General features: G+C 41.2%; 1 protein-coding gene across 2 annotated transcripts in view; it reads left to right on the top strand.

Annotated features, from left to right (window-relative positions):
* The window catches only part of LOC117367053 (E3 ISG15--protein ligase HERC5-like), a 194,553-nt gene that overhangs the window by 111,800 nt on the left and 56,072 nt on the right, over positions 1–26,681 (top strand). For both annotated transcript variants that reach the window (XM_033959271.1, XM_033959279.1), the window contains exon 17: positions 6,941–7,084. In XM_033959271.1, the coding sequence (XP_033815162.1) occupies positions 6,941–7,084 (144 nt within the window). The remainder of the gene's footprint in view (positions 1–6,940; positions 7,085–26,681) is intronic.

The following is a 26,681-nucleotide window of genomic DNA, read 5'->3' as shown; positions in this document are numbered from 1 at the left end:
CCCCTGCCTGTCACTGTGGTTCCCAGTCTGCGGGCGAGCTCCGCTTTATCCTCAGCCTCTCCTTCCTTTTTTATGTTATATATATATATATTTTAAAACCCCCCACAGATCGTTATTTTATCTACCTCTAGTAAATGTCAATATGTCATTTGAGCACTAAAGTTAACTGGGATTTTCTCATATATTTTTTTTATCTTGGGCTATTAAGTTCAAAGTAGACTGTGCTTAAGTTTTCTTAAGATGAAAACACTAATAGAGCATTTCCTGTCAACTTGCGCTAGCCTTACCTTCAGTTCATAAAGAATCACAATTTAACCCCCCCCCCCCAAAAAAAAAAAAAAAAACAACAACCGCACAATAAATAAGGATGACCAGTATGTCTATAAAGTTATCTCTTGGGCTTTTCAATTCAGTGCTTCATTTCACAACTTGTAAAACAGGAGTGGGGGAGGGGGGGCAGGCGAGAGGGTGGCTTGCACTCGATTACAGCAGGGAGCTGGGGCTTCGCATTCTCCTCTCCCCCCCCCCTAAACTGGGCAAGCCGGAGAGAAATCCGCTGCTGCACAGGGGTCCTCGCCCAATTAGGCGCTGACTTTTTGCAGGCAGGAGTAGGTCAGCTGATCTCGGAGACTCTCTCTCTCTCTCTCTCTCTCTCTCTCTCTCTCTCTCTTTGAGACCTAGGGCGGATTCGTTCTTGCTCGTCTGCCGTAATGGTATTAGTGGCACCCGACCAGTCGGCGGTAGCAGCAGTCTAGTCTCTTTCGGAAAGATGCAATTGGGAGGTGGGTGGGGACTCCTCGAAAATATGAATAGATGAGCCGAAAAGAATTATTTTACCTGGCTGGAGACACCGGTCTTGACAGCTACGAAGTGGTAAAATGCTGGAGAAGCTTTGGCTCAGCCTCCAACCAGGCACTGACAGATCTCTTAAAGCAAACGTACCCTTGTGACAGAGAACAGACCCACACTCCATGGGGTGTGCATGGCTCCTTTAAAAATCTTTTGCTACCAGGAAATTGAGCAACTGCAAAAGTAGAATTTCTTTGTTGTGAGGGGGAGCTAGAAATTGGTCTGCACTTTGCATTTACCGTTGATTTTTTTTTTTTTTTTTCTGTTCATTAAAATAAAGTGTGAGAGAGTGGAGTTGGTAAATTTCTAGATGGGTAGAACTTCATCAAAAGGAATGGAAGGACACAGAGGAAGAGTGAAGCCCAGGATGCCTTCACATGTACCACCAAGAGACAAAGAAAGAAAAAAGAAAATCAAATGCAGACCAGGAAATATGAAAAGGGAACAAAGGTCATGAGGAAGATTGGAGCCCATGGAATTGCCTGCATTTCTTCCTTTTGTTTTTAAGGGGAGTTAAATATGAAAGAGGAAGATATACTGTATAAGGTTTTAATTTTATACATTTATGGAAAATGGGGCAGACAGATACTGGAGCAGCTATAACAAAAGCATGACAACTTTAGGCAAAGAAAGGAGTTACACAAATGAATGGAAAGTACTGAAGTAAAAGGAATTGCAGAATTATTATCAGTTGTCTTTTCAAATTTGTTGATGTATTTTTTAGAATTGCAACAATAAAAATAACAACAAACAAGAGGGTCACAAAGGCAAAAATATTGTTATAAAATATGATTAAGTTTTGTGGGCAGCTATTTAGCTTGGTAACTTTCTAAGCCTGACCACCATCTGATTTTTAATGTTAGAGGGAAAATACTGCCAAGAAGATATTTTTCATATTAATAAATTTGATAGTGTTCCACCAAAATTGATTGGATAATAAGCTGATTTCCAATTAGCACATATTTTATGGCCATAGCAATAAATAAAGAGATGTTTCTGTTCCTCAATAGTGCTGCCCGATTCAGGGAAAAATAATTCGATTCAGCCTAATGAATCTTTTTTTTTTTTTTTTTTTTTTATTTGATTTTCCAACCCATTGGGCATTTTTCTTCAAACGTCCTGGCAGATTTATTTTATAGTCTTTCCACCCACCTCACCCCCCCCCCTTTGCCCTCTCCAACTCCATGCCAGTACTTAAGTATAAATAAAATAAAAAATACTTCTCTCCCCCGACCCCTTTTACAAAAGCGTAACGTGGTTTTTAGCACCAGCTGCAGCAGTAACAGCTCCGAAGCTCATAGAATCCTATGAGCATCGGAGATGTTACTGCTGCAGCTGGCACTAAAAACAATGCTACGCTTTTGTAAAAGGGGGTGTCTGTTGGGTCCTAGCTCACACTCATTGTCTTAATACCAGCTCTGACAGGATACACATTTCAAATCTGATATATTGTATTCACAAAATAGAAAATACATTTTTTTTTCTACCGCCCACTGCCATGTCCAACATGTTTCTTTCCCACTGCCTACTATCTTTCTCTCTCTCCCCCCCCTGCCTTGTGCTCTGGGTTAATTCCCTCCATACAGCATCTCTCCTTTCATCCCCTCCATTATCATGTGCAACATTTCTTTCTCCCCATTCACCATCTCTCCCTGCCTCTCCACCTTTTGTACAACATTTCTCCCTCTCTCTTCTCCATGCTTGTCTCCCTCCCTTGCACCACCTTCTCACCCCTTTCTCTTTGTTTCATCTCTCCCTTCTCCTCCACCCCAATTTTTCCTCTCCTTTTGCCCTCCATGTGCAGCATATTTCCTCCCCTCCCACCTATCCCCTTGTGCAGCAGCTTTCTATCTCCTCCCATTCCCAGGTGCAGCAGCACACCACCAATCCCCCCCCCCCACTACCGCCACCGTGAGACTGACATAACACTGAGGCCTCATAAAGTGGCAGGGAAGGCTGCAAAGCAGGCAATTCAGAGCGCCCCTGCTGCTGTTTTAGGAGGCATCGAAGGTTTGTCACCAGGGTGGGGGGGTCGCTGAATCGGTGAGTCTGATTTTCTCAGACTTCGAATCAATTTGGGCAGCACTGTTCCTCAAAGAAGGCTTTATCTATTTTCAGGAATCAAAAGATGAAAATAATTTTAAGTCCTTTTTCAAAGATTTTTTGGCTTTCTTTCCAAATTGAAGACCAAAAGGAATGTATCTGAGGACATTCATAAATCATATGAATTAAAGTTCCTGGATATATATCACAGTGCCAGCACTTACTTGATACAAATAATCCAGCTCTCCACATTTTTTGTGGTATCTGTTATGCTCCCGGCAACCTTACCCTGATTTGTCACAGAGCTCCAAGATATGCTTTATGTACATAATTTCACAGAACTTCATTGCTTTAGCAGTTACTTGCCAGGATATGTTTGTTTATCAAAATTTGATATACCGCCGTAGCATACAACTGTTCATAGCAGTTTACAATATAATATAGCATAGAAAAGAACTCCATCAATATATAGAAACAGATCTATCTAAATAATCAATGTGTTACTGTTTTTTTCTAAGCCAATCCCTAAGTGTCTCCTGGTACTTCAGTAAATATGATCATTCTGTAGGATATCTTGTCCAAATGCTAGATTAAACAAATATGTTTTCAAAAGACTCTTAAAAGAATTAAAATTTAATTCCAAATGGATATGTGACCTAGGCATTGTGGGCAACGTAGTCTTACACGTGCTGCAGTCACTCATAAGAACATAACAATTGCCGCTGCTGGGTCAGACCAGTGGTCCATCTTGCCCAGCAGTCCACTCACGCAGCGGCCCTTAGGTTATAGACCATTGCTCTAAATAAGTCCAGCCTCACCTGTGTACGTTCCAGTTTAGCAGGAACTTGTCCAACTTTGTCTTGAATCCCTGGAGGGTGTTTTCCCCTATAACAGACTCCGGAAGAGCGTTCCAGTTGTCTACCACTCTCTGGGTGAAGAACTTCCTTACGTTTGTACGGAATCTATCCCCTTTCAGCTTTAGGGAGTGTCCTCTCGTTCTCCCTACCTTGGAGAGGGTGAACAATCTGTCTTTATCTACTATGTCTATTCCCTTCAGTATCTTGAATGTTTCAATCATGTCCCCTCTCAGTCTCCTCTTTAAAAGGGAGAAGAGGCCCAGTTTTTCCAATCTCTCTCTGTACGGCAACTCCTCAAGCCCTTCTCCGCCATTGGTATTCCCCTAAGACAGTGTATTACAAACTCTGTGCCGTGGCGAGAATCTGGGTGTGCCACGAAATGCCGGTAAGGAGGAGAGGCACCGGCTGACTGCCTACAGGCCATGTCTCTCATGGTAAGAGGTACATTCTGTAGGCAGTCAGCCTGTTCTGGCACTACCTCCTTAATTTGCCTCTTCTCTTGCAGCACACCCTTCCTCCACCCCCCCCCCCCCACACACACACACACACACTGGCGGCTCATGGTATCTTTTGGAGGGCCTTTGTGCATACGCAGATTTTGACATGATGTCACGCATGTGCATGATGTAATTGCATCATCTGTGCATTTCCAGATGCCCTCCAGCCGTGGCACAGGGTTTAGTGTGCCGTGGCTTCCAGAAGTTTGCAAGACAATGTCCTAAGACCACCCCCTTTTTTTTCCTCTCACCTGAACTTGAATTTTGTCTCGCTTCTTGTTCACTTACTTCCTGGGGCTACCTGGGGCTAGATTTTTCTTCTATTGGCTCTTCCCTTCCCTTAGCCTTGTGGGAACTCTGTCTAGAGAGACAGTCGCTGTCCTTCCTCCATCTGCAACACGTGGTTCTACCTACCCCCAACAAAGGACTAACTTTTCACCTCGCTATCCAAGCTCACCCAGGGATGCATCAGCACACCAACCCTGCTTCCTATCTATACACAGTGCTCAGGTGGAAGAATTACAGAGGAAATGATGAGACAGATATTGTTGTTTAGCAGGTGGATTGGAGTTTGGAACTGAAAGCAGCTTCAAAGAAGTATTCTGTTAGTGCTGATTGGCTTTGTAGAACTTGATCTGTACTAATCCAACTTGCTTAGTTTTCTAATAGGTATATTGGTGTTCTTCTGCCTGCTCCTTTGTTCACAGGGTTGGTGTTTTCTAGGAAGGACCTTATGTGACCCCTGGAAGTTAGTGTTATGGCATGATAGAATTGCTCTTTTAGGTCCTGAGTGATTTTGCAAGGTTTTTATATTACTTCACTGTACGTGTCTTGCTTGGTTTCCCCCGATTTAAATTTTCTGTAGTCCTTTTTTTCTCACATTCGTGGGTTGGGGTGGAGGGGAAAGAGGTGGGGATGGAATTTTAATTAAATTGTTGACCTTGGTAATTTTTTTTGCATGGTTGGTTTTGTTGTATAAAACAGCTTGGCTTCTGTGCTGTATTATTGTACTCGATTGTATTTTCTTGAAAAATTAATAAATATGATCGGAAAGATATTACTTCACTATATGCATGGTACTGGATTTTGCGTTGGATTCTCGTAGATTGTGCCTTTTTCAATTGTAGCTTATTGAGTTATATTAAGATACAATACTAAAGGAATTTTCTTGTCTCCGGAAATCTGGCTTACAAATCTGTGTTAAAGTACTAGTATATATTTCCAGAGTATACGTCCCCTTCCGCGATGATAGGGGAACAGCAAGGCAGTGAAAATAGAAAAACCGCGAATAACTTTTCAAATGTTATTCATGGTTTTTCTGTTAAAAAAAAAAAAAAAAGACACAAAACCACAAATAACCTGACCTGTTCCAGTGAAGAAAGTGCAGCTGTGAGGATCAATTTTTCTCTATGAAACGCTGGGATCAGTGATTTCCTGTGATGTAAATTTGGGGGCAGGGCCTTCGATCAAAAAAAACGTGGACCGTGAATACGGAGGGGGAAGTGTACTGGAAATATTATTTTGTTTATTGGGTTGATGATATTTTGGTGCACCATTTTCTTTTTCGATTTTTAGGCACATAATTCCTGGAGTGTATTCCAGTGTGCATATTACAGAGGTACTGGGGAGACAGCAGATACAGCTGTATCAGAGCCACACAGTGAAGGACTGCTTTACAGTGTTTAAAAGTGCTCCACTATCTTTTTACTGCTCACATGGGTGTTGCCCTTCTCCCACACCAAGGATTTTAACTTGCTCTATTCTTTTCCATTCTGTCCAATACCTTGATCATAGCCCCAGCCACTTTAGCCTCCCCAAACAGCTGAATCACTGACCACCTGTGTGTTTACCTTAGTTTATTATAGGGACACTGATTTTCTTAGATGTTATTAATGTGTTGATTATTTCATCTGGAGCGATGCAAAACATTTTGGGGACAACCAAAAAATGGGGAAGTGGGAGACCCAGTTCAGAGGAGAGATGTGTTTCTATACCAGTAAAGAACATCAAACCATCAGTTGCATTGCACATATCCACCATTACTGGAAAGTTCGGTACATTGACCAATAAGAGTATTACATCCTATCAAGACCACTGTGGCCACTGGGTCTCTTCACTATCTTGTTGTGGCCCATCTTGCTATGGCATTTCCAGAGTTTCATGCAGGACATTTCATTAGTGCCTTGACAGCATAAGAACATAAGAAATGCCTCTGCTGGGTCAGACCCGAGGTCCATCGTGCCCAGCAGTCCGCTCACGCGGTGGCCCAGCAGGTCCAGGACCTGTGCAGTAATCTTCTATCTATACCCCTCTATCTTCTTTTCCAGTAGGAATTTGTCTAATCCTTTCTTGAAGCCCAGTATCGTACTCTGCCCAATCACGTCCTCTGGAAGCATAGGATTTTTTTTTTTTTTAATGTGGAATGAAAGCAGAATAGGGTTTTCCAAACCAAAGGGCAGTTGTTTTTGCTGTCACTTTCTTAAATGAATGATCTCTCACTCTCCCCAAATAAGTTGTTGCTGTAACTGTATAGTAAACTGCTACTAATAGTTTTATTAGTTGCATGCGATAATTACCTTTTTATTTCAGGAGGCTTGGTCATTGTGTCTACAAGTGATAGTGGTCAGATGTATGCCTAACCACACTTCAGCTTTGCCACTGAACCAGCGATGCTTAACAGTTTGGTCTTTGCAGGTGATATTTGTGGGAGAGGCAGGAATCGATCAACGGGGACTATCCAGAGAATTCTTCACGGTCCTTACAAGAGAGCTCTGTCATCCAAAGGCAAATATATTCAGGCAGTTTGTGGACTCAGGCCGGGTTTGGTTCCCAAGCCATGTAAGTACTAAAACATTAGGATTGCCTTTCTTTTCTATAATAATTCCATTTGTGACTTTGTATGGAAATTTCAGTGATGCTTTCATTGCATATAGATGTATCAGACTGCCTTCAAGTATTAGCATCAACCAAGCAGTTAATTATTGGGATTTATTAACCGCCTTTTTCATGAAGATTCACCAAAATAAGTTTACAAAATACTGAATAATAATCAGGTACTCTTAAGTATTTTTCCGATCTGTCCCAGCAGGCTCACAATCCTAGCTGAGATACCTGAGGCTATGGAGGGATTAAGTCAGTGGTCCATAACCCTGTCCTGGAGAACCACCAGGCCACTCGGGTTTTCAGGCTAGCCCTAATGAATATACATGAAGCAGATTTGCATGCCTGTCAACTCCATTATATGCAAATCTCTCTCGTGCATATTCTTTGGGGCTAGCCTGAAAACCTGATTGGTCTGGTAGTCCTCTAGGACAGGGTTAGGGGCCACAGAGTCACAAGGAGCAGGCTGGAATCAAAATGCACAACCTCAGGGTGCTGAGGCAGCAGTTCTGACCACTAGGCCTTGCCTCCACCTGGATAAGAAGCTGCTGACTGCGGCCCCTGATGCTCAAAACCTAACATACCAGCATTAGAGGCGATTAGCACTGGACAAGAGTGCACATGTTGGTGTGCACAGAATATTCATGGGCTCTAGTATGGGAAACAATGTGCACATCAAAATGACTGCAAATTGTAAATGTACTCAGTTGGATGTTAATTAGATCATTTGGTAATCCCTTCCAATGCTTAGAGAACAGTGCACATATAAATGCTGCCCTTAATGCTGGAAACCTACTGCTAGCTCAGAGGTGGTATTGAAGGTATAGAAGAGAGGATTTCTTCAGAATTTCTCACTTAAACTGCTGGTTTTTATCATCTTTTAAAAGCCTTAGGAAGCCTTTGCTGCCCATAAACACTAGTGCAATAGGTATGTCATTCTGGACAGTAGGGTATTCTCCTCATGCTCGCAAGGAGTACAGAAGGAATCCATTCCAGGTTTTCAGCTCCTCCTCCTCCTCCAAGTTTCAAGTTTATTAGGATTTTATATACCGCCTATCAAGGTTATCTAAGCGGTTTTACAATCAGGTACTCAAGCATTTTCCCTATCTGTCCCGGCGGGCTCACAATCTATCTAACGTACCTGGGGCTATGGAGGATTAAGTGACTTGCCCAGGGTCACAAGGAACAGCGCGGGATTTGAACCCACAACCTCAGGGTGCTGAGGCTGTAGCTTCATCCACCGCGCCACACACTCCAGAGGGCTCTCTTGCCCCCTTCAGTTTGTCCTTGTGCATGCAAGCCTGAAAGTGTCTTTCTTATCTGCTCTATATATTTCTTTATTATTTTCAGTATCTTTTGTAGAGGTAAGCTCTGCCTGCATGGAGAAGAAGCAGATTTGTGTCTACAGAGCCAGCAGGTTAATCCCTTGGGGACCTGTTTAGGCAGCCTGCAGAAAACTTTGTGGAGCTCAGGGTCCATATCCCTAGTAGCTTAGTTTGCCTACTGAATTTCAGGGGCTTGAGTACAAACTGTTAGGCATCTGCCGGAGGCTCAATGGGGCTCTTCAGGGTGCCAGCTGCGATTTTGCCCCCCTTCGCGTGCATGGTTTTGCAGGAGTTAAGAAATCAGTCTGACTTCGATCCAACAGGTAGCCCAAAGATCCAAATATTGAGTAAAATCAAGGGGGGGGGGTCTGAAAAATCTATTTTTGAAGATTTCTGCCACATCCTCTAGGGTCACCACCTCTAAAATCCTGTTTTCTGTTGTTTTTTTTTACTTTTAGTTAAGGCATTTTTGAGCCTTTTTTGATGCTAAAATGCTGCTGCGGTCGTCATCTTGGATTTCCTGATTTTTTAAATTTTTTCCCCAAAGTTCTTCAGTTCCTTCAAATCACCTCAGAACTGGCAAGGATGAAGACCTCAGGCTCTTTTACCCCTATTTCATGCCAGTTTTGAGCTGGATGGATGCCGGAAGAGCACCCTCATTCCACGCAGCATGTGAAGGGGAGGCAGGAGTGTTGGGATTAGCCTTCCTTTTGTTCTCTAGGGCTGAGGAACTTCTAGGGGGTGCCTGTCTACTGAGAGAAAATCCCTCCTGGAAACCTGGAACAGTGTCGTACCTAAGCGTAAGAGCGTGGAAGCTGAGGAGCCCGAGAGACATAAGGGAGAATTACCTAAAGGGGACACAGTGATGCCTAGTATGTCTTTTCTCCTGAAGTTGTTAATTTGAGTGGAGAACTTATTTGGCTAGCCTCATGTGAGGTCTAGCAGTGAGCCACAGGTCACGCAAGGGGGCTTATTCTCCCAGGGCGAATCAGGGTCATAGGCAGTGGCTGACCAGGATCCTGTGGACCTTTCTGACAGGAACTCAGAGGATGAGAGATTAGTCTGTTTACCCTTGCTCTAACAGAGCGAGTCTTCCCTGCTGGGAGATATAAGGTTGCAAACAGGAGCAAATTTGTTTGTTTATTTATAATCTGCTTTTTACAAAGCGGAGTATAACATAACATACACAAGAAAATTAATAACCAACATTACAAGCATCATAATAATATTTTAAAAACTCTGCACAATCATAAAAAGAAAACATAGCGATGATATTATCTAAACATCAGTCTTTCTTTACAGAAGCTTGCAACATTAGTCACATTATGAAAGTAGCTCTGCCACCTCCCCCAATTCAGCTAATGTACTTCATAATGCAGAACAAGTGGCACTTCAGTAGGAAGTACGTAGGAAGCATTGGTGGCCTTGACCAAGGGAAAGATCCCACACAGAATGCCAGCTGTTCAAGCCTTCTGTGCTATTAGAGCTTATTATTGACTCCCTGCTGGAGTTACATTAGACTTCCAGCAGGTCCCTTCCACTCAGTGTTCTATCTTGAGCAGAGCGAGAACGCAGCCCACGTCTTTTCCCTGGCATCATGAGTGTTTTAGTTACGGAGCACGGGATGCTCCCGAGGGCTCTTTAAAGGTAGCCAAGGCAATGACTAGGCTGTATCCTATGGCACAGGAGTGGCTCAACATAAGGTGGATTCCTTGGTTGCTCAGGTAACCAAGCACATGTCCCTGCCAAGTAAGGGATGCATAGTATTAAAGGATATGTAGGATCACAGAGTGGATGTGGTATTGAAAAGGCAGTTCAAAGCTTTGGCCTTTGGGATCAAAGCAGTTGCAGCAGCCTCTTGTGTGGCTCATCCTCATCCTGCCAAAATGCGTAGGCTCTTCCTGGCAGAGTATGAGCCTTTGCCCCAACTTATGCTAGCAGGGATGGATTATGTAGTCTATGCTCTCTGCGACATCATCAGAGTCATGAGCAAAGTCTTCTTATTCCATTTCAGCCTGCAGAATGCTCTAGATCAGGCAGTGGGCGGCAGATTCCACCTCCAAGGCTACTCTCTCAGTAGACTCCCTTTTAAAGGACAGATGTTGTTCAGAAATGGTCTGGATGATCTGATGTCCAGTGCTGCAGATCACCAGCCAAAAACCTCTAGAGCAGGGGTGTCCAATGTCGGTCCTCGAGGGCCGCAGTCCAGTCGGGTTTTCAGGATTTCCCCAATGAATATGCATGAGATCTATTTGCATGCACTGCTTTCAATGCATATTCATTGGGGAAATCCTGAAAACCCGACTGGACTGTGGCCCTCGAGGACCGACATTGGACACCCCTGCTCTAGAGGTTCTAAGCGGTCTAATTTTCATAGTTCTAGGTGCTTTTGACAGTTCTCAGGAGGAGCCTCATCTCAGAAATCCTATCGAGGATCAAGACAGATTTACAGGATCTAGGCAAAGCCAGGCCTCAAGTTCTCGTAGGAAGACAGTTAGTAGGACGACAGTGGGTAGGAATACAATTCATAGGATATGACAGTTGGTAGGATCTTCTTATCAATTGTCATACCCGATTGTCCTACATCTACCAATTGTCCTACCCTGTCAGAACGGCTTCCCGTCAGCTGATCGTGGCAGAGAAATCCCCGATCATCTGAACTCCTATGAGCATTAGAGCAGCATTGGAGCATTCAGTACCCTGGGTCACAGTAGAACCCTCTACCACAGCTTAGTATAAAAGAGAGAGTGATTTACACAACAGTTAAATTATGAAAACAGAGAATTAGCAAAATAGCAAGGATGTAGAAATCAGTCAAAATGTCCCAGTTTGCCATATTTTAGAACAGAATCTGCTGACAGAGACTGTTTTAAAATACAGGAGAAATATATCTTTATGTGCTGAATGCAGGCAGCCTTAAATATCCATTTTAGACAAATTATAGAACATGTCAGTGCTCATCCATTTTAGACAAATTATAGAACATGTCAGTGCTCATCCATTTTAGACAAATTATAGAAAATGTCAGTGCTCATTTATTTTAGCCAGTGTAACATATAAATGCTGCTAGTTCTCAAAGAGTCCCACGAGAACTGATTGCAGGTCTAAGTCACAAGAAGGTATCCAAAGTGACCAGATAACCACTGCAGGAACAAAGTACAGACCTCTACATATTCCCCCAGTGATCACTACCCCCCCCCAACCGCCATATAATTCGTAATAAAAATGTCACATATCTGCCTCCAGAACATCAGCACCTGGCAGCCTGGTATAGGAAAGCCTATTAGAGCTGCACAGAGATGGCTTAAGTGGTCTGGGGGGTGGGCTAGTGAACCATGGAGAGGAGGACCCAGGCCCATAAGCCACTCTAACCTCTGAATGCATGATAAAACATGTACACCCCCCAAAACCCTTATGTACTGCCATATAAGTGGCTCCTGCAGCCATAAGGGCTATTGGGGTGGTAGACAGGTGGGTCTAGTAGGTTCTGGGAGGTGTTTTGGGGGACTCACCATGACCTATTAAGTTGTGGCGAGATGTGTATGTAGCACCCTTTTTCTGAAGTTCACAGCAGTGCCCTTTAAGGTACCCCACTACTCTGGTGCAATGTTTGGATGTCCAGTTCATCACTTTCCTGATCCTGCCCACATCCAAAAGGTCTTTTTCTAGGCGTTTTTGACTTGAACAAATTTTTGGACCAAAATGGGATATAAAGATGGATGACTTAGCGGTCTAGACGATCAGACGGCTGAATGTACAGTTAGATGATTTTCGTGGGGGGAAAAAATTTTGGACATATTTTTTGAAAATGCACTTTTTCCATGTCCGACATTGGGCGACTCACTACTTAGGCCCAAAACGGACTTAGACATACCTTTTGATTATGCCCCTCCACATATTTATTTTCTGTACAAGTGTTTACTTGAAAATTTAATAAATAGGGGGGAGTGGCTTGGCGGCGCACAAGATGGAGGTGTAATTTCGGTGCTCCTCTAACCCGGGCAACAGACAGGAAATTTAAATAGTATCTTTCAGCTTTTTCTTCCCCGAAGTTCCAGAAACAATTTGAGTATCATGGCTAATACGCGGCAAGCTAAGATTGAAATGGTTTTCGCGGCAGGAGGGACGGTGAAGCGTGTAAAACATGATCAGATATCGCTGTCGAAAGTGCCTCTTCCGGGAGAAGTAACGGACGTGTTAGACAAAAATGAAATAATGGCTGAATTGCGGTGCATAAAACAAATGCTTCAAGACAACGCAAACAGTATAATTGAAGTGAAGGAAGAAATACGAATTTAAACCAGCAAAAGGAAATAGCTAATCAGAGAATGACGATCTTAGAAAACAAAATGGAGCAGATGGAACTCAACGAGATGCGATGTAAAAATGACAGTCTAACTGTTAAGGAATTGAAGAAACAACTTGAGGACTACGAAAATAGAGGAAGAAGAAAGAATGTGAAAATATTGGATTAGCTGAAGGTTTGGAAGGGGGAAATGCTATCCAATTTTTAGAAAACCTTTTGCCAAAATTATTGCAGTTAAATTCAAAACATCCCCTAGAAATAGAACGAATACACAGGATTCCATTAAAACGGTCAGCAAGCCAAGTGAGACCAAGGCCTTTGATCTTCAAGCTATTGATTCCATCAGGCCTTAGAGATATTAAACTTGGCAAAAGCTGAAAGAAACTTAAATTATAAGGGATCCAAGTTGCTGTTCGTGCCAGATTTCGCTAAAAAACGGCGAACACACGAAAACAGTTCCTCATGTTAAGGTCTCAAATGAAAGAAAAGGGGTTCACATATGGCTTGTACTACCCTGCAAAAGTGAGAGTGACAAGTGGAAACAAGTCCTTATATTTTGAAGATCCGGAAAAGTTAAAGGACTTCTTGTCAAATTCTGAGCCAGTGTCTATTTAAATGGATTTAATTTAACAACCTAGACTTTACGATATTTATGTGGTTTTTGGACAAGTTAACTTAAAGAAGAGGATGGACTTTAAAGAAGGAAAAAGAAAAAAAAAAACCCAACATCTAACAAAAGGACGGAAAAAGAAAATGGATGAAAACAATAATATTTAACAATCTGAATATGGAAAGAGGAAAAAAGAGAGATCTAACCAGCAAACTCTCTAGTCCGTTCCTTAATGAAAAGATATTCATGTTCTGAAATTATCAACTTTAGTAGGAAAAGGATATCTTAAATGCATCAGACAAAATGCCTAATGATAAAGAAAAAAAGGAAATAATTGGATTTCAGGATGACAGGAAAGATCTGTTGGAGTCTACACCCTGTGTACAAAATGTGCCCATTCTTCCAGGATGCATCAGCATATTGAACTCAACAAATATTGAATTTGACATTATAACGGTTAAATTGCTAAAAGAAGAGAGACAAGGTTTCTTCATTTTGGAATGGCCATAACATAAAAGGAAGTCCAGAATTGATGTGACAGTATGACTTAGTTAAAATCGTCAAGGAAATTAAATACTGACAGCATGTAGTTTATGGAGAAGATTAATAAAATTTTTACTATATAAGATGTTAGAGAAAATTTCTTATCTTCTAAATTTAGGAAATATTAATTGTTTACTGGAGAAGGGAACTTTCTCTTAGGTTTCTAAAGTTTTTTATGAAGATGATTATATTGAGAAGGATTTTAATGTATACAGGAAAATATGAATTGATTCAAGGTCAATGTTATGAATTGAATGCTATACAATACATGGACTAATTTTTAGTTAGTGGTTAAGGTTTGATTGAGAACATAGTGTTAACAATAATGGTCATATGCGTTTTTAATTCATCCATAGTTATAAAGATGAATTTACTTTAGATGTATTGCTCATTAAATAGAGAGAATTAAAGAAAAGGAAAAAAAAGAAAATGTGATGAAATTCAAAGAAGAAAATATATAGATTGATATGTAATTTTATATGGAAGATAATTTTTATTTATTGAATATTGTCACAACCCTAGCCTTAAGGCTAAGCTTGTGCCAGGCAAATCTCCTCCAAATCCAGCCCTTATCTGGAAAAGGGCCAATCAGTGTGACAGGCTAAGCTCAGACAAACAGATAGGGTCTGAGTTACCATTGAACCACCAGGTTACAGAATCCTGGGGAGGGGAAGATGAGGGTGAGAATAGCCTGGAGCAGCAGGAGGTGCCTTACAAAAAAGAACAGCCTAAGAGGCAAGCTCACAGCTCAGCTAAGGCACCACTGCTGGGCCCAATTAGGGCATGTCCAGCTCAGAGCTTTAGAGGCTCAGCTCAGGAGAAACAATTCAGTCTGCCCTGGGTCAGCCCAGGAAGGAGGCTCGAGGGACTGGGCTCCTGAATCATCACAGAATCAGGACATTGAAATAGCAGATGTAACCACTGTCCCTGAGGCAAACCAGCCAGCCAGCCAGGACACCATAGAGCTTATGGATACCGCCCTGGAACCAGAGGAAATACACATGGATCAAAGCTAAGTTGGATTTCCTTGCTGTTTGTTTGCTTTTGAATTTCTGGTTTTTTCCTTTTGGGGCTGCCTGGAAGCACAAGGCAAGTGCAGACAGCATGAGCAGTGCTAGGCTCACGGCTGCAGGTGTGCCTTATTGCCTGAGACAGAGAAGAAAGTGCTTATTTTGAACATTTTGACACTTGCCTTTTTCTATTTTGAGAGGACTTTGTGAATGACTGTGTGAAAGGGGTAGTAGCGTGGGGAGAATCCACATAAGATCCTCAGGGTGGGATTGTGGTGCCAATTCTTTGGCAATCTTTAAATAAAGTGGATTCAGCTATTCCCCTCCCCCACCAACTACCTGTTAAGTTGGCTGGGGTAGGCCTGCTAAAAACCAGGCCTAGGCAGCACGTTCTGAGAGTGTTTAAAACACGGCGAATGACCAGTGTAAAGGCTGGGTAATTCCTGTAGCCTTAGTTTGCCCTTGTGACCGTGGGACTGACAGGGCAAGGCTACACTAGAACCATTTGAACTTACCTGCAAGAAAGGTGTGGGCTGGATTTTTTACAAGTCCCAATTTTCTGTTTATATTTGATTTTTGAGTTCAAAACTTGAACTGTGATACTTTTGCTATTTGGAGAACTGTGATAAGCAATAAAGTTGGACACCAGTTCTTTTGGAAAAGCTTTATTGTTCCTGACATTTGTTTTTTTTTATTATATTTGTAAGAACCAGCAGGACCTTCAACTTCCTTTGAAGGCACGACAAGTTCGGTGTTTTCTGAGTCCTGGTCGGTAGCCATTTGCAAAACCCGGCACCGGCAGGCTCACAATATGGAGTTAGGACCTATTTTCTAATTTAAGTTAGATTGAACTTAATATGTATTATTTAAACAAATATCCTTGATGAAAGTTAAATGATAAATTATAAATTTGGGGATATGTTGAGTTGAAATTATTTTAAATGGGTGGGTGAGCATGGGAGGATATAGATAGAGTGAAAAGGGGACAATTAATGGGAAAAAGAATATTCTATAAACTTATTTTTTGATGTATTTTATATATTTACATAAATTTAGTGCGTATTAAATGGTTTTTAACAATATATTTAATATGAAGAAATATGGTTAAGATTTTTCTGAAAAGTTTCTTAAAAATGAATAGTAAAGATTTTAATGTAATATGAATTAATAATGAGGAAATCATATTAAGATATTAATTTACAAACTTATTAATTCAGAATCCTGATAGGGGAAGGAAAAGATATAAGTTGCCTGGGGGAGGGGTATTGTGATTGCTAATCTGATGTGTGTTCCAAGGCAGTCATTTTATTTGGGGGGAAGGAGAGGGAAGGGTTTTTCTTAAATATGGGTTTGGATGTGCTAGGGGAAAACAATTTCACGGATGTAATGAAAGATATTGAGATGCATGGGAAATATGATCTATATAGAATATTTGGGGACGATCCAAGATGGCCGACGGTCCCGGACACTGACCAGCACGCTGGAGGAGACTTTCTGAAAATTTTCTGCTGAACAGATTTACCTACCTAGAATGCCGAAGAGGAGAGGTCGCAGCGCCGCTGGAGCCTCGCGGCGTTCGGCGGTCCCCTCGTTCGGCAACATAGAAGAACTCCTGCGTCGGATGCAGGATATCCTGGCAGTGTCGGCACCCCCGCTGGAGACGCCTCAGAGGGGCGGAAATGAGGTGATCTCCTTGGGGCTAGAGACAACGTTGAGCCCCGACGCTAGGGCACCTCCCCCACCTCCTCAGGTTACCAGCTCCCCACGAGTGGAGGAGCTGCCAGGAGAAGGCAGGCATCTACCCTCGGAGGCCAGAGAGAACAGAGAGGGGAGAGTGGAGATGGACTCCCTGAGTTTTCAGGTGAGTCCAAGAAACACCGAGGACTTGGAAACATCAGGGATTACTTCAGGCCAGCAGAAGGATTGCCAGGAACAGCTGAAAACTGGTGAGACTATTCAAACTTTTAATCCTTCATATGTTATTGAAAAACCCAGAGAAGTAACACTGGATTCAATTTGGGATTTAGTGGCTGACCTCGCCAAGTCTGTCAAGCCCCAGCTTTTGCAGCTGGAAAATAAAATTACTCTTCAAGAAACTGAGATAAAAAACATAAAAGTTGAAATTGGTGAATCTAAGAATTCTATTGAGAATATACAACAGGAGTTAAAAGTATCAAAACAGCTTAATGAAGCAATAATAAAAGATAATACAAATATGCGTAGAAAACTGGAATCTTTGGAGAATTTTTCTCGTAATAATAATCTCCGACTGATTAACTTTCCTAGGATAGCCTCGGTGACACCTAGGGATATGTTGAAACGTTATATGTTGGAGATTTTGGGTATCCAAGAGGATACATTACCACCACTTACTCAAGTATATTACCTACCAATGAAAGCTATTAAATCACCATCTAAACAACAGGAGAATAATCAACTACTTAATGTTTCAGCAATCTTGGAACTTTCGGATAGAGAGCTAGTATCTCCGGCAACATTGCTTCTTACTGTGGCTCTTGCTCCAGATAAAAACTGGTTGCTTAGATTGTTCTTTAGAAATAAAATGAAAGAATTTATTGGACAAAAAATATTAATGTTTCCAGACTTGGCATGGGAAACCCAGAGGAGAAGGCGAGAGTTTCTTTTGATGAAGCCAGGGGTTACATCTCTTGGTGGGACTTTTTTCCTTCGACACCCTTGTAAATGTGTAATACAATACCATATGAAGAAATATGTATTCTTTGAACCATTCCAGTTGACAGCCTTTTTGGCAGGAACTCGGCTGGATGAAGGAAAATCAAAATCAAAGTGAAGTGCATTTGAATAATGATATCCTTTCTTAGCCAGGGGATCTTGTTTTCCTAATATTTGAATTGATAGTTGTTAGCAGTTGTTAGCATTTGTTAATATGTCCGCATTATCCTTCTTGGATCTAATGTTGAGGACTTGAGCTGAATTTAAGCTAAATATTTATTTTATTTTATTTGATTATGTATTTTACCTTTGAGTATTATTTTCTTGCTTTTCTTCAACTTTCTGTACAAGTGGATACTTGATTTATAACATGTAAAAATTTGATAAATAAATTAAAAAAAAAAAAAAGAATATTTGATGGTTTGTGGTATCTCTTACAGTCCCTTTTTATTACAATATTATAATGAAGTTGAAAATTTTTTGATGAATGTTAATGGCCTCAACCATCCAATAAAGAAAAAGAAAATACTTACCTTTCTGAAACAACAAAATGTAGATATATACTATATTCAGGAGACACACTCGGCGGCCATAGAAGCTAAGAAACTGGAAGATGGTTGGGTAAAGCATTGCTTTTTTTTGCCCCGGCAATAGGGAAAAAGGCAGGAGTAGCCATTTTGGTGAATAAAAAATGCTCAGCTACTTTTAAAATAATAGATTCAGATCCTTTAGGAAGATGGGTACATGTAGAAATGAGCCTGGGAAATACTATGTTGGCGCTACTTAATGTATATGCCCCAAATTCAAAGCAAAGTAAATTTTTTAAAACTCTGCAACAGTTGATACTACCACTGGCCACTTCTAATTTAGTAGTGGCGGGGGATTTTAACGCTGTTATGGATCCATTGATGGACAAAAAACCTAGCAAAATTATTACATTACATTAGTGATTTCTATTCCGCCATTACCTTGCGGTTCAAGGCGGATTACATCCAAACTAAAAACAAGAATTACATTTCAACTTTGAAGTAATAGAATAAATGATGAGATAAAATTTTAAGGGATAATTATGGGTTTTAGATAATGTTTGGTAATTAGAAAAAAATTAGAGGGTACTAAGGGTTTATAGAATGTTGGGTTAGGATTGTTGTGCTGGATAGGTTTAACGTGTTTTTTGAAGAGTATGGTTTTAATTTCTTTCTTGAAGGTTTTGTAATCTGTGGATGAAGATAACAAATAGAGGTGAGTTGTTTGTCCAACTTAGCTGCTTTGGAGGCTATTAAGTTGTCATAGAGTTTTTTTCGTTTGACATTTTTGGATGGTGGGCAATAGAATAGTGAATGGGTTCTTCTGTGTCTGATTGAGGAGGATTGATTTAGTCTGTTATTCCAGTAAGTTGGGCTTTCTCCGTTGATAGCCTTGTAAAGTAAGCAGTAGAATTTGAAGTTCACTCTTGCTTCTATTGGAAGCCAATGCGAGTCATGGTATTATGAAGTCATTAGGTTTAGATAATTTGGTACAATCTTGTGATTTAAAAGATATATGGCGGATACTTCATTTTAATGAATGGGAATTTTCTTTTTGTTCTCAGGTCCACAAATCCTTTTCAAGAATAGATTATATTTTCGTTTCAAGTCAGTTAACACAGCAAGTAACACAAGCCTCCATAGATCCAATTATTTTGTCTGATCATGGAGGAGTGTTAATTGAATTTAATCTTGCTGAACAGGAAAATGGTAGATCATTATGGAGATTCGATAATGCATTGTTAGAGGATTCAAATTTTCTTGAAGAATTCCAATTAAAAATGAATGAATTTTTCCAAATTAACGAGTCACAAGAAATCTCAGTGGTAACTTTATGGGATGCGTTTAAGGCCACTATGAGAGATCAAATTATATCATATTCAGTATATGCTAGGAAACAGCTTAAAAATATGATTTTATAATTTGGAACAGGAAATTAAGATTTTAGAGTCAAAATTGGTTGAAAAATGGGAACAAACTACTCTACAGGCTCTTTTACAAATAAAATGTAAATATAATGAGATTTCTTCACAATTTGCAAGGAAAGATTTGTTTTCTCAACAGACCATGTATTATGGAAGCTTGAATAAGACGGGAAGATTATTGGCAAATTATCTTAAAGAAAAGAAGGACAAAAATTATTGCAATAAAAGATGAAAAGGGTGATTCCCATTCTCAAATTGGACTTATTTTAAAGCAATTCTTAAGTTTTTATAAAGCTTTGTATTCTTCCAAGCCTTATTTAGATAAAGAAAAAGATGGTTCAGAGTTTTAAAAATTAATTAGTGGTCCAAAAATTCCAGATCATATAAAAAGAAGCTTAGAGGCACCTATATCATTAAAAGAATTGCAATCAGCGTTGAAGTCCCTTAGAGCTGGGATCCGCTCCAGGTGGAGATGGTTTCACGGTAGAGTTTTATAAAACATTTCAAAATACCCTTTTAATTCATTTATTAAATTTATATCAGTTCCAACTAAATAATGGTTGTATTACAAGTACTATGGCAGAATCTGTTACTATAGTCTTGCCGAAGCCAAATAAAGATCCCACATTGGTTTCAAATTACAGGCCTATTTCTTTAATCAATGTAGATGGTAAACTTCTAGCTAAGACATTGGCCTTGCACTTGGTTAAGGCTCTCCCTTTTATTATTGGTATGCATCAAACAGGATTTGTTGCTCAGAGACATTCCTCCAACAACACCAGATTGGCTTTTCATATGTTAAATTTAACAAAAGTCATGAAAGATCCCCTTCTCTGTATTTTTAGATGAAGGAAAAGCTTTTGATAGGGTGGGGGACCTTCATGTATTACATTACATTACATTACGGATTTCTATTCCGCCTGTGCCTTGCGGTTCTAGGCGGATTACAATATAGAAAATATCTGGGACATTCCAGTAGAATTACATTTCAGGATAGGAGTAAGTTACAGGAACAGTGAAGAGTTATGATATTACAATTTCACAGAAGATATTACTTATGACAGAAGATAATACATATAGCAGAAGATAATGCATTTTGCAGAGGTAATACATGTCAACTCGATCAGTTAAGTCGGGTGTAATGTAGAAGAGTTTCTGTACATTCTTGATCACAGACAAAGAGATAATATGGATGAGTGATTCCGAAGTCGTTGAATGGGAACTCGTTGGGCGGTGGTTAGAGTGATGGGAGATATTTTTTGAACAGTAGTGTTTTTATTTCTTTGCGGAACTCTTTTATGTCTGTTGTTTTGGTCAGTAATTTAGAGATGTCAGAGTCTATTTTGGCTGCCTGTGTCCCCAGGAGGTTGTCATAGAGTTTCTTACGACAGGTACCGTTGAGTGGTGGATAGGTGAAGAGGTTCTGTGTTCTCCTTTTTCTTGGTGGGTGGTAGTAGTGAAAACGGTTATTTAGGTAACTGGGTGCCGTGCCATGGGTTACTTTGAAAATGAGACAGTAGAGTTTGAATTGTGTTCTTGCTTTTATTGGTAGCCAGTGGGATTCTAGGTATGCATTGGTAATGTGGTCGTATTTGCTGAGTGAGTATATGTATATGTGAGTATATGTATCAAGCAATGGATTGGTTTGGAATAGATTCAGGATTCATACAAATGATTCAGTCCTTGTATAGTTCCCCTTCAGCTAGATGGTATATTAATAATAATCTCTCTGAAAGTTTTAGTTTGCGGAGGGGAGATAGACAGGGATGTCCCCTGTCTACTTTGCTTTTTGATATTGTATTAGAACCCTTGTTATTAGCTATTCAGCAGGTGAAGGAGATACAGAGTATTCCTTATTCAGATCGAGGATATAAGGTCTCTGCTTATGCAGATGATATACTGCTTCATTTGAGGAATTCTGAAACAACCATTCCATGCTTACTTGATGTAATAGAGAAATTTTGGAAAAATTTTAGCATACAAAATAAATTGGAGCAAATCAGAAGTTCTTTCTATTAATGTTCATTGCACAAAAGGATTATTTGAAAAATTCTCCTTTCTATGGAAAGAGGATGGAATAAAATATTTAGGCATTTGGATAAAGAACACACTGGATGAAACAATGAAAGTGAATGAAAAATTTTTATTACAGAAGGTAACAGAAATGTGTGGGCAATGGAATCCTTTACATCTTTCCTGGTGGGGGAGAGTTCAAATTATTAAAATGATGATATTGCCTGTGGTTTGTTATCAAATGGGAATGTTACCAGTTTTTTTTTCAGGTGTCCTTTTATAAAAAGTTAAATAGTATTCTCATAGTATTCTCACAAAATTTATTCGGCTGGGTAAAACTCCTAGAGTTGCCTTAGTATCTTTACAAAAACCAATTACGGAGGGAGGGGTAAATTTTTTCCCAATTTTTATAGGTATCATCAAGCCTATATTTTGCGCCAAGGTATGTACTGGATCCTCCCAGAGCCCATTGAAAATATCCCAGATTGGTTATGGTTGGAATGGCGACTCATTTTTCCTCTGTGATTATGCCATGTTCTCAGTATCAAAATGCCTAGATTATATAAAGAAAACAGAATACTAGTAGATACATGGAAAACAGTACAATATGTTAATAATTTAACACCTATTCCAATTCACAAATCAACAAATCAAACCATATGACTAAACTCCAAGATTCAAATTGGCGGATTTAAGGTCATCTGGAAGCATTAGATGATAATCACCTTTGTTTTACTTCAAGCACTAATTTCAACACAAAGCTGATGTGGTTAAGTGAACACTCAGACCCACAGCTGAGGTCCAGTGAAACAAGTTCACGGGGCAGCTGTTAAGGAGACCATCATAGTTGTTCACAGTCTCCTCCACCAAACAAAGACTAAATAACAAAAAATAAAACTTAAATGGAAATAAAATCATAAATTTCACAACAACTTAACTTTGAATGGTGTAGATCAGTGTTTTTCAACCTTTTTTGGGCAAAGGCACACTTGTTTCATGAAAAAAATCACGAGGCACACCACCATTAGAAAATGTTAAAAAATTTAACTCTGTGCCTATATTGACTATATATAAAGTAATTCACTTGAGTGCCACCGCCGCCATCGGGAACAGGCCGGCGCCAAGTTCTCCCTGCTTCTCTTCCCCGCGGGGCCGACCAACTCTCGCCACCCGTCGTCAATTCTAACGTCGGAGAGGACGTTCTAGGCCAGCCAGACAGCGATTGGCTGGCCCAGAACGTCCTCTCCGACGTCAAAATTGACGCGAGTGGCGAGAGTTGGCCGGCCCCACAGGGAAAAGCAGGGAGAACTTGGCGCCGGCCTGTTCCCGATGGCGGCGGTGGCACTCAAGTGGCTAAAGAGCCGCAGTTTGCCGGCCTAGGGACAACACTGGAGGGTGGCCAGCTGTGCACCCCTTGGGACGTAAACCCGGGGTGGGGCAGACCGCCCCCCTCCCACCCTGGTATGCCACTATCTATACCTCACTCCCTCCCTATGACCAAAAATTCTCCTTTCTTCTATTCCCCGTGTACACAACCATCTCTTTCCCTCCCTTCCTCTCTCCAAAGTCCATGCCTTCTGTGTCCAAACACTCATTCCCTCCCCCACCTCAGCATCTCTTTCCCTCCCTTCCTCTCTCCCAAGTCCATTTCTTCTGTGTCCAAAAACGCATTCCCTCCCCCACCTCAGCATCTCTTTCCCTCCCTTCCTCTCTCCCAAGTCCATTTCTTCTGTGTCCAAAAACGCATTCCCTCCCCCACCTCAGCATCTCTTTCCCTCCCTTCCTCTCTCCCAAGTCCATGCCTTCTGTGTCCAAAAATGCACTCCCTCCCCCCTTTTGTGTTCCGTGTTTGCCTCCCAGCCCATCTTTGCAACTTTCTCAGCAAAACGAAGCTCAAGCCGTGAGGCTTGTCTTCTGCTTCCTGCCTGCCCTGCCGCGCACAAATAGCCGAATGAAAGTATTCTCCGACATCAGCGCTGACGTCGGAGGGCAGGCTTTGCTTAAGCCTTCCCTCCGACGTCAGCGCTGACATCGGGGAACGCTTGTGATCAGCTATATGTTAGCTGCAGGGCAGGCAGGAACAGAAGACGAGCCTCGCGGCTCGAGATGTATTGAACTCCGCGGGTCCCCCGTCCAGCTCTCTCCTGTCCACGTGGGGCGGATCGCCCCTCTCCCTAGACTGTGGCCTAGGACCCTGGGGGAGCCCGGGCCCCCTGTCAGCTCCGGGCCCCTGAATGCAGGACTGGTGGTACTGCCCTGATGGCGGCCCTGACCGTACGGCACACCAGGCAACATCTCGCGGCACACTAGTGTGCCGCGGAACAGCGGTTGAAAAACACTGGTGTAGATGGTACACATAACTGCTCCGGGCTCCTCCGTTTATTCACAATACCGACCCCCCAACCTAGGTTTCACCCGCTGGCTTCTTCAGGAGGGGTACTACAATTACAAGATGACTCAAATCAACACTGCACCACACAGCTTACTAACTAAATAAACACTACATTTTGAAATACTCAATGTACACACACTCTCTGCAACTTACCGGCACAAACACTCCATACTGCTCACACACGCACTGCTGACAAGAGGAACTTCCCAGCAGGCCACGCTTTAAATACACTCCCCTTTTGCTACCTATTACATCATCACTCCTGACATCATGAATGATTATAATTGAAACCATTCAATATCATTGTTTAAACCTGCAGGGGCCAGGGTATGCCATTGGAATATAAACTTATGCTCCAAATAAAGAAGATGTTGAGTAATGTTTCCAGATTCTTTATAAGCACACATAAGAACAGTGTATTGTAATTCCTCAATAGAGTGCTGTTGCTCAATCCAATGGCTCACCAGGGGGGCAGTTACACGTTTGCATCTTATATTGCTCAAGTGTTCGGCAATGCGGATTTTAATAGCACGCCGGGTATGTCCTATATAATATAGCCTACAAGGGCAAATAATGCAATATATTACTGCAGATGACAAACAATTGGTGCCTGTTCTTAAATAGAATTTCTTGCCCCCTGTTTGAGGAATTACCACTTGGTCAGTGTTGAGGACATGAGAGCAATACACACACTGATGACAACGTACGTGAGGATCCTCTCTATTCTGTTGGACAGGGTCACGATGTTTCAAAATCTGACCTAAATTCCGGCCCCTGGTATGGGCAAATAAAGGGCTGTCGTTCAAGCTCTCATGTACCTGCAGCACTGGCCAGTGTTTCAAAATGATTTTTCTAATTTGTTGACTTCGATTGGAATAAGGCAATACACATACCACGGCCCCACTATTCTCCCTTTGTTGGGGATGAAATAGCCACTCCCGATGACAGTTACGGGCTCTCTTCCATGCCCGTTTAACTACCCGGGGAGGATAACCTCTCTCCATAAACTTTGTGTATAAAAGCGTGGCCTGCTGCTGAAAATCCCACTCGTCAGAGCAGATCCTCCGCAACCTTAAAAATTTTCCCCCATTTTGAAACACTGGCCAGTGCTGCAGGTACATGAGAGCTTGAACGACAGCCCTTTATTTGCCCATACCAGGGGCCGGAATTTAGGTCAGATTTTGAAACATCGTGATCGGGCAAGAAATTCTATTTAAGAACAGGCACCAATTGTTTGTCATCTGCAGTAATATATTGCATTATTTGCCCTTATAGGCTATATTATATAGGACATACCCGGCGTGCTATTAAAATCCGCATTGCCGAACACTTGAGCAATATAAGATGCAAATGTGTAACTGCCCCCCTGGTGTGAGCCATTGGATTGAGCAACAGCACTCTATTGAGGAATTACAATACACTGTTCTTATGAGTGCTTATAAAGAATCTGGAAACATTACTCAACATCTTCTTTATTTGGAGCATAAGTTTATATTCCAATGGCATACCCTGGCCCCTGCAGGATTAAACAATGATATTGAATGGTTTCAATTATAATCATTCATGATGTCAGGAGTGATGATGTAATAGGTAGCAAAAGGGGAGTGTATTTAAAGCGTGGCCTGCTGGGAAGTTCCTCTTGTCAGCAGTGCGTGTGTGAGCAGTATGGAGTGTTTGTGCCGGTAAGTTGCAGAGAGAGTGTGTACATTGAGTATTTCAAAATGTAGTGTTAGTTAGTAAGCTGTGTGGTGCAGTGTTGATTTGAGTCATCTTGTAATTGTAGTACCCCTCCTGAAGAAGCCAGTGGGTGAAACCTAGGTTGGGGGGTCGGTATTGTGAATAAACGGAGGAGCCCGGAGCAGTTATGTGTACCATCTACACCATTCAAAGTTAAGTTGTTGTGAAATTTATGATTTTATTTCCATTTAAGTTTTATTTTTTGTTATTTAGTCTTTGTTTGGTGGAGGAGACTATGAACAACTATGATGGTCTCCTTAACAGCTGCCCTGTGAACTTGTTTCACCGGACCTCAGCTGTGGGTCTAAGTGTTCACTTAACCACATCAGCTTTGTGTTGAAATTAGTGCTTGAAGTAAAACAAAGGTGATTAGTACAACAGTGATTTATAAGTATCACCTTGGATAAATATATTCCCTTGCTGTTTTTTGAGCATTAGATGATAGCAGGAATACGTACTTTAGAGGATGTTATATCTAATGGTAAGCTGCTTGGCTTTTTACAGTTGCAACATAATTTTGGATTTAATAAATCACAAAGTTTTAGATGGTTGCAACTGAAGCAGGCCATTCAGGTGGGGTTCCCTGAATGGAAAAATTTAAATAATCAATATAGTTTAGAATTCTTATGTTTTCAGGTAGACTTCCTGGGACACCAGGCCGCACAATGGTATAAATTGTTAGCTGGATTTATAAATAAGAAACCAAAAACTGGGCTTAGGGACATTTGGAGTATTGAGATTAAGCACCAAATTTCTGCATCTCAATGGCCACAAATCTGGATTTGGAGGTTGAGATGTACAATGTCAGCATCTATGAGACAAACTTGTTTTTTTCTGTTACATACAGCATTATGGACCCCTGTTCGGTTACGAAAGTTAGATAGCTCTAAGTCAAATAAATGTTGCCATTGTCATCTTGAAGTAGGGACTTTAGATCATTTATTGTTCTATTGTCTACTTATTTTAGCTTTTTG

This window comes from Geotrypetes seraphini, chromosome 1 (genome assembly GCF_902459505.1).
Source record: "Geotrypetes seraphini chromosome 1, aGeoSer1.1, whole genome shotgun sequence".
Lineage (NCBI taxonomy): Eukaryota > Metazoa > Chordata > Amphibia > Gymnophiona > Dermophiidae > Geotrypetes > Geotrypetes seraphini.
Note: the sequence above shows the minus strand (reverse complement) of the source record. Positions and strands in the feature narration are given on the sequence as shown.